The sequence below is a fragment of the Aplidium turbinatum genome, chromosome 10 (assembly GCF_918807975.1).
Source record: "Aplidium turbinatum chromosome 10, kaAplTurb1.1, whole genome shotgun sequence".
In the NCBI taxonomy this organism is placed as follows: domain Eukaryota; kingdom Metazoa; phylum Chordata; class Ascidiacea; order Aplousobranchia; family Polyclinidae; genus Aplidium; species Aplidium turbinatum.
The window spans coordinates 10,665,839-10,677,967 of NC_137481.1; the positions used below are offsets into that span (position 1 = coordinate 10,665,839).

The 12,129-nt window shown below is 38.5% G+C and overlaps 1 protein-coding gene across 1 annotated transcript in view; it reads left to right on the forward strand.

Annotated features, from left to right (window-relative positions):
• The window catches only part of LOC145778950 (FRAS1-related extracellular matrix protein 1-like), a 29,051-nt gene that overhangs the window by 15,408 nt on the left and 1,514 nt on the right, over nucleotides 1-12,129 (forward strand). Inside the window, exons 22-43 of the mRNA XM_082590538.1 lie at nucleotides 350-484; nucleotides 1,443-1,534; nucleotides 2,071-2,251; nucleotides 3,010-3,093; nucleotides 3,302-3,407; nucleotides 3,741-3,859; nucleotides 4,064-4,198; nucleotides 5,872-6,036; nucleotides 6,436-6,697; nucleotides 6,924-7,130; nucleotides 7,207-7,314; nucleotides 7,409-7,542; nucleotides 7,684-7,841; nucleotides 8,397-8,599; nucleotides 9,212-9,376; nucleotides 9,654-9,806; nucleotides 10,323-10,414; nucleotides 10,880-10,973; nucleotides 11,047-11,114; nucleotides 11,286-11,384; nucleotides 11,479-11,696; nucleotides 11,863-12,020. Of these exons, the coding sequence (XP_082446664.1) occupies nucleotides 350-484; nucleotides 1,443-1,534; nucleotides 2,071-2,251; nucleotides 3,010-3,093; nucleotides 3,302-3,407; nucleotides 3,741-3,859; nucleotides 4,064-4,198; nucleotides 5,872-6,036; nucleotides 6,436-6,697; nucleotides 6,924-7,130; nucleotides 7,207-7,314; nucleotides 7,409-7,542; nucleotides 7,684-7,841; nucleotides 8,397-8,599; nucleotides 9,212-9,376; nucleotides 9,654-9,806; nucleotides 10,323-10,414; nucleotides 10,880-10,973; nucleotides 11,047-11,114; nucleotides 11,286-11,384; nucleotides 11,479-11,696; nucleotides 11,863-12,020 (3,136 nt within the window). The remainder of the gene's footprint in view (nucleotides 1-349; nucleotides 485-1,442; nucleotides 1,535-2,070; nucleotides 2,252-3,009; nucleotides 3,094-3,301; nucleotides 3,408-3,740; nucleotides 3,860-4,063; nucleotides 4,199-5,871; nucleotides 6,037-6,435; nucleotides 6,698-6,923; nucleotides 7,131-7,206; nucleotides 7,315-7,408; nucleotides 7,543-7,683; nucleotides 7,842-8,396; nucleotides 8,600-9,211; nucleotides 9,377-9,653; nucleotides 9,807-10,322; nucleotides 10,415-10,879; nucleotides 10,974-11,046; nucleotides 11,115-11,285; nucleotides 11,385-11,478; nucleotides 11,697-11,862; nucleotides 12,021-12,129) is intronic.

Below are 12,129 nucleotides of genomic sequence, written 5' to 3' on the forward strand. Positions count from 1 at the left end.
GCTTTCGCATTGAAACGTCTTGCGAAAAAAGCGCACCTAAACGTGACAAGCCACCAGTTTTATCCAATGACAAGCCAAAACGTTTGCAGTTGGTGGCATGTTGTAGGCTTCATCCGCTTGCTCTGTCTTTGGGGACTGTTTGTTTGGTCTTGGTCACTATCATTTGACCAAACTGACATGGGTGGCATGTTGAGAGCAGTGTTCTCTGCCAGCCTAAATCGTCACAGAGGCACGGAAACTTCTTGATCACGTCAAGGACGGCATGTGCAGACTGACTCAACGTAAACGATTTTTTTTTAGCTGGGATAACTGCGTTAAAAGCTATTGTTTTGAGGTTCTTCTTTCTCAGGTTCCGTTTTTAATCTCAATAACTCCCACCAACGACGAAGAGCCGATTGTATTCGTGACTAACGTGACGTGTGAGGAAGGAAATGTCCAAACGTTAAATCTAGACATTGATGATCTTGATGTTCCGTACGATGAAGTATGTAGTCTACGGTTGAAATAACGCTTTAACATTTTATTGTCATAAACTTCACGCCAAACTCAGAAACTTTTTTGACCTGTTTAACATTAAATATTTTTAAATTGCAATAACATCAACAATGGTAAAAAAAGCATTGGGTCTACACCAAGTTTTTAAATTTTGTTGATACTGAAAAAAATTGTGCATGGAATATTTTTACTTTTACTCAGCGAGTTTCGTAGACATCAATTAATAAATCGCTCTAAATTAAATAAACTTGAAAATTAAAACCCGGACATTGAAATACTTGTCAACTCGAATGAAAATCAACCGAGTTCGCAGTTTCTATGAATATCAACAAAACGACTTGCTGAAATCAGGGATATCTAGAGAAGGAAGGGGATATGAAGGCTCGCAGCGATTGCCTTATTCTCATGACACTACCAGGGCGGTAGTTTGTAGTGCTTTAATCATGTGGTTCTTTTTAAAATCGTAGAAAGTTTTGTAGTGCAGCTGGTACAATGAGCTACAGAAGACAGTTAGCAAATGTTACCTAGAGTATATTTAAAGAATACTTGTTTACAAAGACAGTCGAAAAGTTACCAGTAAGCTATTTTTTATAACAAAGCCTTTGCAGGAGGCTAGATGTAAAGCAAGTATATGGGTAGTCGAATTAACAAGCAACTATGAGCATGCTGTGAATATCCAGGCCTGATTCTAATAGCGCAATGCAAGTTATCATAACAAGATTTATTAAACTACTATCGGTGCCAATTGTCATTTTACGATAAACACAGATTATTTACGATAAACAAAAGCCCACGTAATAAAAGCCTTCGTATCCCCTTCTTTAGATATCCCTGGCTGAAATAGGCTACCGAAATCTTGGGGCGATGTGTATAGCTCTTTTAGTTAGTACATTTTAATTGAAGTTTGAACCGTCCTGATTGCTTAAGGGTTTTACGCTCTTTGACAGGTGATGATTTCAGTGATTGAACCACCAAACTATGGCATGGTGATGGACGAGAAGAAGATGTTGTCCCGGTATCGTCGTTCTGCTGGCGGGAGGTAACCTTGACGCTTTTCCAGAGAGCAGAATCCGTCAATTTACATTGATTTGTCTGCATACGTTGAATCAATGTAAAATTGACAGATTTTGCTGTCTGGGTCATGAACATTTGTAGTTTCAAAACTTCAAGTCAACATCGACGATTTCTCGGATACGTCTTTGGCTCCAGCATTTGAACCAAATGCAGTTGCTACCCTTCTAAAAGCCTTGATTTAAAACAGTCTGTTTCACTTTTGGTGGAATCTGTTGAAAGTTGTCTTTTAAACTTTGAAGTTGATTTAACATACAGTAATTACTGATAAAATTCTGTTTGAGATGATTCTATCATGACATACAGGCATATTTTATTTACAGTAGTATTTATTTCTGTTTTTATTCCATTTTACTTGTTCCTACTGTATCTTATTCTATTTGAATAACACCAGCTGACAAACGTTTCAAGAAACCACGCTGTTGACGTACATACTTTTTGTGATTATTTAATATTTATGCAGTTACTGAATAGCTGACATTGGAATATTCGTTGTATGTCAAGGCACAGTTTCCACTCCACCAGTCACGTGATGCATCATATGAAACCGATGAACGAATTCTCACTACGTCACATGAAAGAGAACAGGGTGATTCCCGCGTACATGCACGATGGAAGCGAAAATATGGCTGACAATTTTTTACTGAAAATCACAGATGGCAAACACACCAGTCGAAAACTCTTGGTGAGGTTGGCATGAAAAATCATTTTTTTAAATAACGTAATTTTAGAAAAACCGTATGAAATAGCTAACCAACTGCTTAAATATTAAATTGAACTAGAACATTAAGTACCGGTAATGTAAGACTATAACAACAGGCCTTAATCTCAAAACCTAAAAATTAGTTCGTTTCGTGTACAGGCCACAAAAGCCACACACGTTTGCCAAAAGTTGGTTTTATATACACTGTGTTTCTGAAATTGTATTTGGAAACTGTTTATGATGACAGAACGACATTTGTTTTATTTCAGCAAATACCTTATTTTATTTTTCTGACCGAGTGTTGGAAGTTGGTAGTCGGTAACATACCAGTAAATCAGCTCTCTTTTACATTAATCCAACGTTTGCAGACGTTTAATCAAAACAAAAAAAAGACTGATTTACTGGCTGTTGCTTAAGTTAGCCTACTGGTTTACTAGTTTGCACGCACAGTTACTTTTAAAAAAACGCTTGGTTCTTCCATATGTAGCAACCATTGACTTTTCGACTCCTACGTTGAAAGATCTTGATTTATGCCACAGTACATGGCAGCTTCATGCGATGCTATGCCATTGTTGCAGATGTTCGTTGGTCATAGAGCGACGATCGTCTGATATCCAGAGACAAAAAATTAATAAAACCACAGTTTGGATGTTCGTTTCTCACGATCAAAAAATAGGTTTCGCGCTTTTGATATACTGCAGCACACTAAGATTATACTTAATGTTTGGTTTATGCAACAGGCGGTGAAGGTGATGCCAGTCAATGATGAACGGCCAGCTGTCGCAATCAACAAAGGAATAACGTTGGAGCTTGGTGGCACTCAAGTAAGTTGTGCTCATATGGTGGAAATTTGAAGAGGGAGCCACTTCTATAATGTTTTTCTGCGAGGCTGGTTTCTCTAACTGTAACTTTCTCAACGGAAAGTAGAAACAATTTCTAGGATGCACAACTGGCAACACTACATGTTGTAATTGTCAGCTCCCAGTAGGCTACATCGGTTATGTGAGGATCCTGCGTTTTGTTCTTTTCCAGGTGATCAGTAATGTCGCCTTGCAATCCACCGACTCGGACACACCGAACTCCGAAATTGTCTACGAGCTTCATTCTGCTCCGAAGCGTGGAAGCCTTCAGATTAAAAGTAACAAAACAGCAAAGCATTTTGATCATTTCTTTTAAATTGAAGTTGATGCAATCGATGTTTTTACCTTGATAAAAATGTGACGTAAAGCATGCCGGCTATTTTACTTTTTTTTGGGCGCAAAGTACAGTAGGTCACATCGACCTTTTCGCCTTGTCGCTTGTATAGGCATTGGTTGATTTCACCATGCCTAAGTAATAGGCTAACGTTTGAATACATCGGTTTGCGTATTTCAATTTGTCATGTGGTTAAGAGATTCCACAAGATGATAATACACAGATCAGAAACTTTTAATAATTGCAAATCATATAAGTAGATTGTGCAACATTTCAGTTGACGATGGAGCAGGTGATTGGGTGGACTTGCAATACGCGGACACCTTCACCGAGTGGGATGTGGAAATGAACAGACTACGATACAAGCATGCAAGTGTTTTAGGCTCGAAAGGAAAAGTGAGTTTACGATGAAGCTATGTTCTAGTCGTTCGATTTTGCTGTTTTGCAACGTAGCCTCGACCATAACAAAGACAGAAGGAAAATATGTTTCATTTTTATCCAATAAATTACAGTAATTATCGGTATTTTGTCCAAGATTTTATGGACAAACATTTCTATATAAAAGTATGAAGTTGATTTTGCTGTCTTTGTTTCGGACAGGATTCTTTCAGGTTTTCCGTAACAGATGGCGACCACACGTCCGGACGCCAGAATTTCATCATCAACATTGAACATACGAAGAAAAGTGCCGTTCACATCGTAACCCATCCATTGCACGTTAATGAAAGCGAACAGGTCAGCAAAGTTTTACTCATGAACTTGTTTATAGCAGTGGCGTACCGTGACCACTTTGACAGGGTGTTCACGTTCAGTGACGGCAAAGCAACAGCGGGGGGTCTGAGGGCCCTCCCCCAGAAAATTTTTAAAATTAACATTGACTTTGGTGCGTTCAGAGAGCATTTTCAGCACAAATTCTGAACATGAACAGAACTGACAAAAATAATGTTGTCGGAATGGAGAAGAATACAAAATAGATATTTATTTGACAGCGCATTGAATGAAAGACTTAATAATATCAAACATTAAGTTGCATTTCTAAAGTCACATACTTCAGTTCACTTTTTATTTCCGACCATCAAAACGAACAATATTACTTGCCATAACACAGCAGGAGTCTGAAAAAACGCGAAAGTTAAAGCGTGCTCGAGATGGAAATGATTTACTTCATGCAAGGATTAGGCACGGTCGCAACACCTTGAGAAATGTACAAGCGAATTAAAAACAAACAGGTGAAAGTTAAAACAATAGCAAAGCAACTCGATAATAAACAAGAAAAGAAAGTCGATTGCTATCTTGGTCGGCTGTACTTTTATCCGCCGTACTACTTAGTAAAAACGAAAATGTTTAACATCTCGACTACAGAAGGAAAATTCATCTATAGCATAATTCGATTCTTCTTGTTTGTGCAATAAATTTTTGAATTACATCGTCGTAGAAAGCTCGCTTTTGCTTCAGTTCTAGCAAAAGTTGTTTCCAACGCTGATCACCTCAAACTCTAATCCAACAAGCTAAAACTTGCTATTGCCTGGGATTCCCCCAATGACGCGCCAAGGTGTGCAGATCAGCGAGTGCACAGCCTGGCTGACCTAAAACCATTGCTGTTTTCGCTGCCTTGTGACGTCATTTTTCTTAATTGTTTATTTTAAATAGCACTCGCCAAGCTGTCAGTGCACACCCAGCTTAAAGGTAATGACCGAAAAATATTAAAGGCAATGACCTCAAACGTAGGAATATTAAAATTAGAAGGGGACAAGTTTTGCAATTGAAAAGAAAGCAATCAGCATGCAGCAAGATGTTAGAATATTATGAAAGTAAAGAACATCGACAACCGATGGAAATTTTATTTTTTTCTGGATTTCTTGGGGTGTGCAGTGCACACCTTGAACATCCTGAATATACGCCACTGGTTTGTAGTGATACTTCAGGTAAATTCGTTAGGCCTAATGGTGAGTTAGTGGCCACAAAGGAATAGAATTTGGCAGTGGGGTAATATATGCTACTGTCACGCAAAATTATGAGTAACCAAAACCTTTTCTAACTGGAGTTAGGGCCTTCTTCTTTTGGCTTTATTCCCCTGAACCTGAAGTTTCAATATTTATAATTGGAATGTCTGGTGTTGTTGAATGTTATTCGATCCTCCAGTTCCGGTACCATGAATGTTGATGTTATTTTGTAATTAAAGACGTTAATCTAGCATTATAGCATGTTATGTTTTTGAGTGGAAAAGAGTCTAGATCTGATAGATAAAAACTTGACTAAAATGTCTTGAATCAACGACAGACTAGCCGTCCCCTCTGACGATATGAATTCAAAAATCAAGCACTAGCCTACAAGTGAGACGTTTAAAATTCTTTTTGCAAGAAGTACTCACTGTGTGTGATAGTAAATTTTGGTGTACATTATTGCAGGCATTCCTTTCAACCAACGTATTGGTTGCTCGTGACGACTCGGGAAGTCCCCAGGACATTACCTACGATGTCATCAGGACTCCAGTATTTGGTCAACTTGAATACGTCGCCTTTCCCAACGTTTCTATTGAAATGTTCACCCAACTAGACTTGCTAGCAAGAAATGTATGTTGAAAACCAATAAGTAACATTTATAAATTAAAACGTTTCATTTCTAAAGGTTCGCTGAAGAGGACCGGTTTTGTTTCTTCAAAACACAACAAAGAGAATCGTTTGCTAAACCCAAAGAAAACAGGAAATTTAACATTTCTCAAAGAGGTGGTCATTTAAACTTGCATGACTTTCTTTATACCAACACGAAGTACGTCTAAACACACGAAGGGAAAAAGACAACTAGTCAACGCACTGAACGTGAGTTTGCGTAGGACCTTTACTTTGATGTGCTAAAAGACATGGACCCTTGGTTCCAGATCACATCACATGAAGAAGCACGGGTTGAGGAAATCTTATCAGACTGAGAAGCATTAATAAAATAAACGCCAACAAGAGGATATTGTTTTTCAGGTTTTATACGTTCACATCAGCAAGGAAGACACTCCAGTTGATACTTTTCGAGTCTTGGCCAGCAACGGATTAAAGTCCAGAGAAGCAGAAGTGACTGTGCTCATCACTTCAGTCGATTCGCAAATCCCGACTTTGACGATCGGTGCTGGCGATGTTGCATCGCTTTCTTCAAACGAACAGGCAGATTTGTCTTTGTTCAGTGGCACATCAGTTGCCGTCAGTAATAGGATTATAAATATACAGGATCAGGACACATCACAGAGTAAGGACAAACTACAAATGAGACACACTAACTGTATATCCCATTTAGAAACACTTTTGATTTAGACCTACTCAAAAGAAGTATTAATTTTTGCAGTATGTCTATTATTGCCTAAGCAACGAGTAGCATTTGTGTTTTAGTGAATATGGTTTTATGGTATATTTTATTATTGCACAACGCGAAGGACATACGCTTTGTGGTCTTAAAGCTTTTTTGTTCTGTGCAGAAAACTTGAAGCTTGTTGTGCTTGATCTTCCACGGCATGGCACCTTATCGTTGAAAGGGCGGCAGATCCATCAGTCGAACACTTTAGTATCGGCGGTGGATTTGCAGAATGGTGACTTTTTATATCAACACAGTGGTGACGAATCACACATTGATAGATTCACTTTCACTGTGACGGATGGAATCCACACCGGATACATGTATAGAGGTGAGTGTGGTTTTCGTTGAAGTGTCAATAATCGCGTCGGTTTTAAGCAACTTCTTGCTGACTGTTGTTCGTGCAGGTGAAGAAACAACAGAGCCAACTGTTTTCAATTTGAGAATCGAGAGGCTTGACGAGACGCCCCCTGTCGTGACAGTTAACCAACAATCCACATCAATTGAGCAGCTCGGTGAGTAGCCTATTTCATATTTAGTTTGCGTTTGTTTAAAGCCATCATATACAATTTTTGGTTCTGACTTTATAACGCCGACAATCTTTTGCAGGTAGGGGCCGAGCTCCGGATTATGGAGTTTATATTGACAATCATGTGCTGAAGGCGGTGGATGGTGAATCACGTGATCCAAGCGAGATCACATACTCAGTGACAGAGCCGCCTTCTTATGGAGTTATTAGAATGGTAGGTTTAGGAAAAGTGAGTAGTATTTGACATAGCACGTGTTAAAGTATTTGAAAGCTTCATTTATTTCCACAACAAGTTTTTTTTCCAAAGCACGTATGACTTGAAACAAAATACAAATATTATATACTCCTTCCTCAGACATCAAATGAGTTTCCAGACCCCGTGCAGCAGTTTACACAACTTGATCTGAACAAGCGAATTGTGGTTTATGTTGTGTCGAGCAAGCTTAAAGTGACAAATGATAGTTTCGTCTTTGATCTAGAAGACTCTTGGGGCAACTCTGTTCACGGAAACAGGTACGCGTTACGAAATAGTTACGTTATCAGGCCCGGATTTGGGGGGACAGAGGGTGTAGGTGCCCCGGGCCCCCCGACTTTGCCAAACTTATTGCCAGAATTTTACTCGCTTTTTTCTTCAAATGTTATATTTTGTTTAAAAAATGAAAAACCCAAAGACATCATCCATTTTACGTCAAAGAAAATAGAATATAAAATAATGTAGAAAATAGGTAAATATATAGAAAATAAAATTAAAATCCCAAGTTTCAATAGCACTGAAGATGAACAGTTTTTAAAAGGTTTGCTTTACATAAGTTAGTTTCTAACTTACATGTTGGGCTCTTTATTTTTTGATCAGACCTTTCAACCTTTTTTGTTACATTTTCATGGCTGAAAAGGATTCGACAATTTGCTTGTTTGGAAACTTTTGTTAATGAAACCCAAATTGGCTTTACTTATAATTTTGGCTCATATAGGCTATGCACTTTTATTGTTGAGTTTTTAAAATCTCAAAACTTAAGCGAGCACTAGTGAAGTCCACATGAATGGCTCTGTCTTTGCTGATGCGTTTAGGTTCAATATGGCGTGGTCACGAATTGAAATGATGAAGAAAAAATTGAAGGTTTGTGAAGACGTTGGTTCAATATCCCTGCAGATCCAACGATCTGGAAACTTGCTGACGTCATCATTTGTCGGGATAATGGTCACACCCATGTCAGCTAACATTGGCTCCGACTTTGAACCGAGCTCGGCATCTCAAGTGCAGTTCGACCCAAGTAATTTTTTTTACGAAATGCACGTCGGAAAATTAAACATTTTCTAATGTTTCACAGTTCAGCACGTTTTTTTTATAAATGTTGTGGCTGATTGTGATTTCCTAGTTAAGTTAGGTTGTTTATTAAGTTCGGCTCTCGGGGTGTGCTCTTGTGCAACGCATTTTAATGGTCTGCTCTCCATTGAGCCAGCGGCACCGAGCGGATTAAATAGCTTACAGTCGATAATTGTAACAATTACTAGACAATTGTAAACTTTACTTTGTCAATCTCGGTAACTGGGCCTGTGTCAGTGGTTCAAAGCCTCTAAAAGTATGCGAAGCTGCCAGGAATAATTTTGTAGAGGTCTTTTCAGCCTGAGAATAAAGATTCCAACTAATCAACCAAAGTAATAATACGATAACTCAGCGATCCTCCAACCAACTTTCACACGCTAAGCTAGGTTTTGTTTGAATCTTGTCATCCTACTTGGTGGCGCATCTTTTGAACAGGGGTAAGCTGTCTGAATGTTAGCATGTTGACTTAATATAATGCTTCTCCACTTAATCAATGTATCCACAAACTGGGTTGACTTGAACTTTTGGCTTTATATATTTTGACATTGTTTGTTTCAAGATGTGAACATGCGAATCTGGACGGCAACAATAGCAAATGATGGGTTGGAAGAGAGGAAAGAAAAATTTGCAGTGAAGTTGCACACTCCAGTCAATACGGTCCTTTCACCAAAGCAACGGTCGTCAATGGTGATCATATTTGATGCAAGACATAAAAGTTGCGGAGGTATTCGTGGTAACGTAGGCTAGCGATATAGGCTATCTGCAAAACACAGCTGTGTTTTTTCACCCAATGACGAAAATTTTAAAGGCTTTACCCATTACCCACGTTTCACGATTTATGTTGCTTCAGGAAAAGACTAGCATAGAACAGAAGTTGGCAAATTTGTGCTACGCACAACTTTTTGTATGTAGCTTAGGCCTACTACACTATTAGGCTAGGCTTGTGAAAAGCTGTTCCAAATAAGGTAGTTTCAACCTAAATTTTCTCATATTGAGTTCAGGAAAAAAACGTTTAAAAGCTGTGAAAAAGCAAAAGACGAAAGCAAGGAAACGAAACAAAAAAACAAAAGCAAAGAAACGAAACAAGAAAACGAAAGGAAAGAAACGAAACAAGAAAACGAAAACAAACGTTGTTCAGGACCAGCCTGCAGCAGGTAGGCCAAATTTTTGGTTTAAAAAGGATTGTTTTAATTTATTTTAAGATTGAAACTTTCTCAATAGACTGCTTCGTTTTCATGGAAAATCCTTTACATGGGTTTTGTTTCATTTTGAAATAAAGTTGAAGAGTGAAGAATTTTGATTTGTTTTGAAACTAAAACAATTGTTTTGCTGTCACTTCGAAACGAAAAGCAACGAAAATTAGAAACTGCAATTCAATTTAAAGTAGGCAGTGTAGGATTTATTACGTTTATTATTTGCAATAAATTTTACAGTGACTTTGTCAGAGCCATGTTCTTCGAAGGATTACCAATCATTCGGGTTTTACAAGTGTTCAAGCAAAAACTTCGTTTTGTTGCTAGTTTTCTTGGACCTTTCAAATCATTATCTATGTAAACAATTTATGTTTCATTCCGATCATCAAAAATCTTTTCACAGCCCAATCACTCTGAAGTTAAAATGTGATTAAATTGGTTTCATGTAGAATAGCCTACACACGTTGTTTTGTGCAGGTTTGAAGAAAGTAAGGTATGGAAAATTGGGCCATGGAACTACGGTATCTCCATCCACTTACTTCAGAAATAAAACTGTTAGAATTTGGACTGTGAGTAAAACGTATTTGCTATGTTTCTTTTAAACCGCTGCCTTTTGTGCATTAACTCAACAGTCGACTAACAAATGCAGGTAAATGCACGACACAGGCCAAAAACTAAATTGATTAATTAAATACTAGACTGGAATATATGCCAAATACTGCTGGGAGACTATAATAGCGGATCAACTAGAGTAGAATTTGCTTAATTTGTCACCTCAAAGGGATTAGAAAAAAAGTGACGAATTAGGCGAACTGCGAATTATGCAAACAGGTCAAAACTACTGCACACCATAACGAGACCGCCGAAAGTGTGACGAATAAGGCAAACTGACGAATTAGACGAGTTCTACTGTATAATTTGTGCCGCTGAGTAACACAACAGTGTTTAGTCCCTTCCACACAAGTAACTACTGTTCGTGTCACTGATCATGGTGCAAACGTTGTTGACTTGATTAATACAAAATGTATCCACAGTTTCATGGATTGCTTCCCATCTCAACGGGTGAAACAGAAGATCACGACCTTCGTTTACCAAGTAGCCCACCTCTGTGGTCCTCTAACTTACAAGGTAATCCCAATATTTGTTTGCAAAAGTAGCCCAACTTCTCAATTGGTTTCGAGACAAATGATTTTTTTTTCAGAGAGATTGCCTATAAAACATCCAGATCAAGAGGAACTTAATGATGAACCACAAGTAGTTCGAAATCTGGTGAGGAAGTTTGAAATTGTAGGTGTTACAGAAGGCCTCCAGGCTTAGGCTACTCTGAAGTGATGTAAAACTCTGTTAATTGCAGTTCGGCGCTTTCAGGGGGCATCAGAACCGTCATACAGTACTATATTTGTTTACCTCTACAAATGTTTGTACTTTTTTTTTAAACAGTACAAAGGGAAATTCAAGGTGAAAAACAGCAACACATCAGCAACGATCACTGTAAACGGAGGGAACGTTCAAACCCTAGCCAACAGCGCCACCCGCGTAGTAAGCTAAACTTAAAAGTATTTCATAACTTGAATGTAAAAACGTGCAACGACTTTCACCTTGTTTTGATTCATTTTTACCTTTCTCTTGAAAGATTCCTTTGGAACGGTCTCTGCCCAGTTCGATAACGCAGCAGTGTGTTCTGTCAAAAAGAGACGCTTTATACTTTGAAGCGATCACCAAAGTTCTATATCGCTGCAACGGAGCTCAATGGGAACCGTGGAAGCCAGGACGGAGACAAAGCAATCGTCAATCATCATATGACGTGTCTTCGCCTCGTTGCGAGGAAGGCTGGAAGCTTTACGAAGATAGGTAGGTTTTCCAACCAGCAAAAATAGGCTTTTTATCTCGTTGAAACAGTGCAAAAGGGCAACTTTTTATGCCCATGGTGTGCAGATAAGAATTTTTTCATTGATTCGGTGCTTATAACCCAAGTTGTTACATAGGATAGTCTTCAACACTTGGTATTGATTTGAAGGTGTTTCTTGATCGGTATTGCTGATGAGTCGCACATAAGCTGGAATTCGGGGCAACGTATTTGCAGAGAAAGTCATTCCGCCAACTTGGTTTCTGTGCACAACAGAAAGCAACTGAATTGGCTTTGGAAGACGACGAGAAAATCCAAATTTCTCATCGGTGAGTTTATCAACAACTGCCTGTGTTGTTTTGTATTCATTTATTCGCCATAACATTTCGCAAACCAACATGCCACATTGCACTGTTTGTTAGCAGCAACACTTTTACA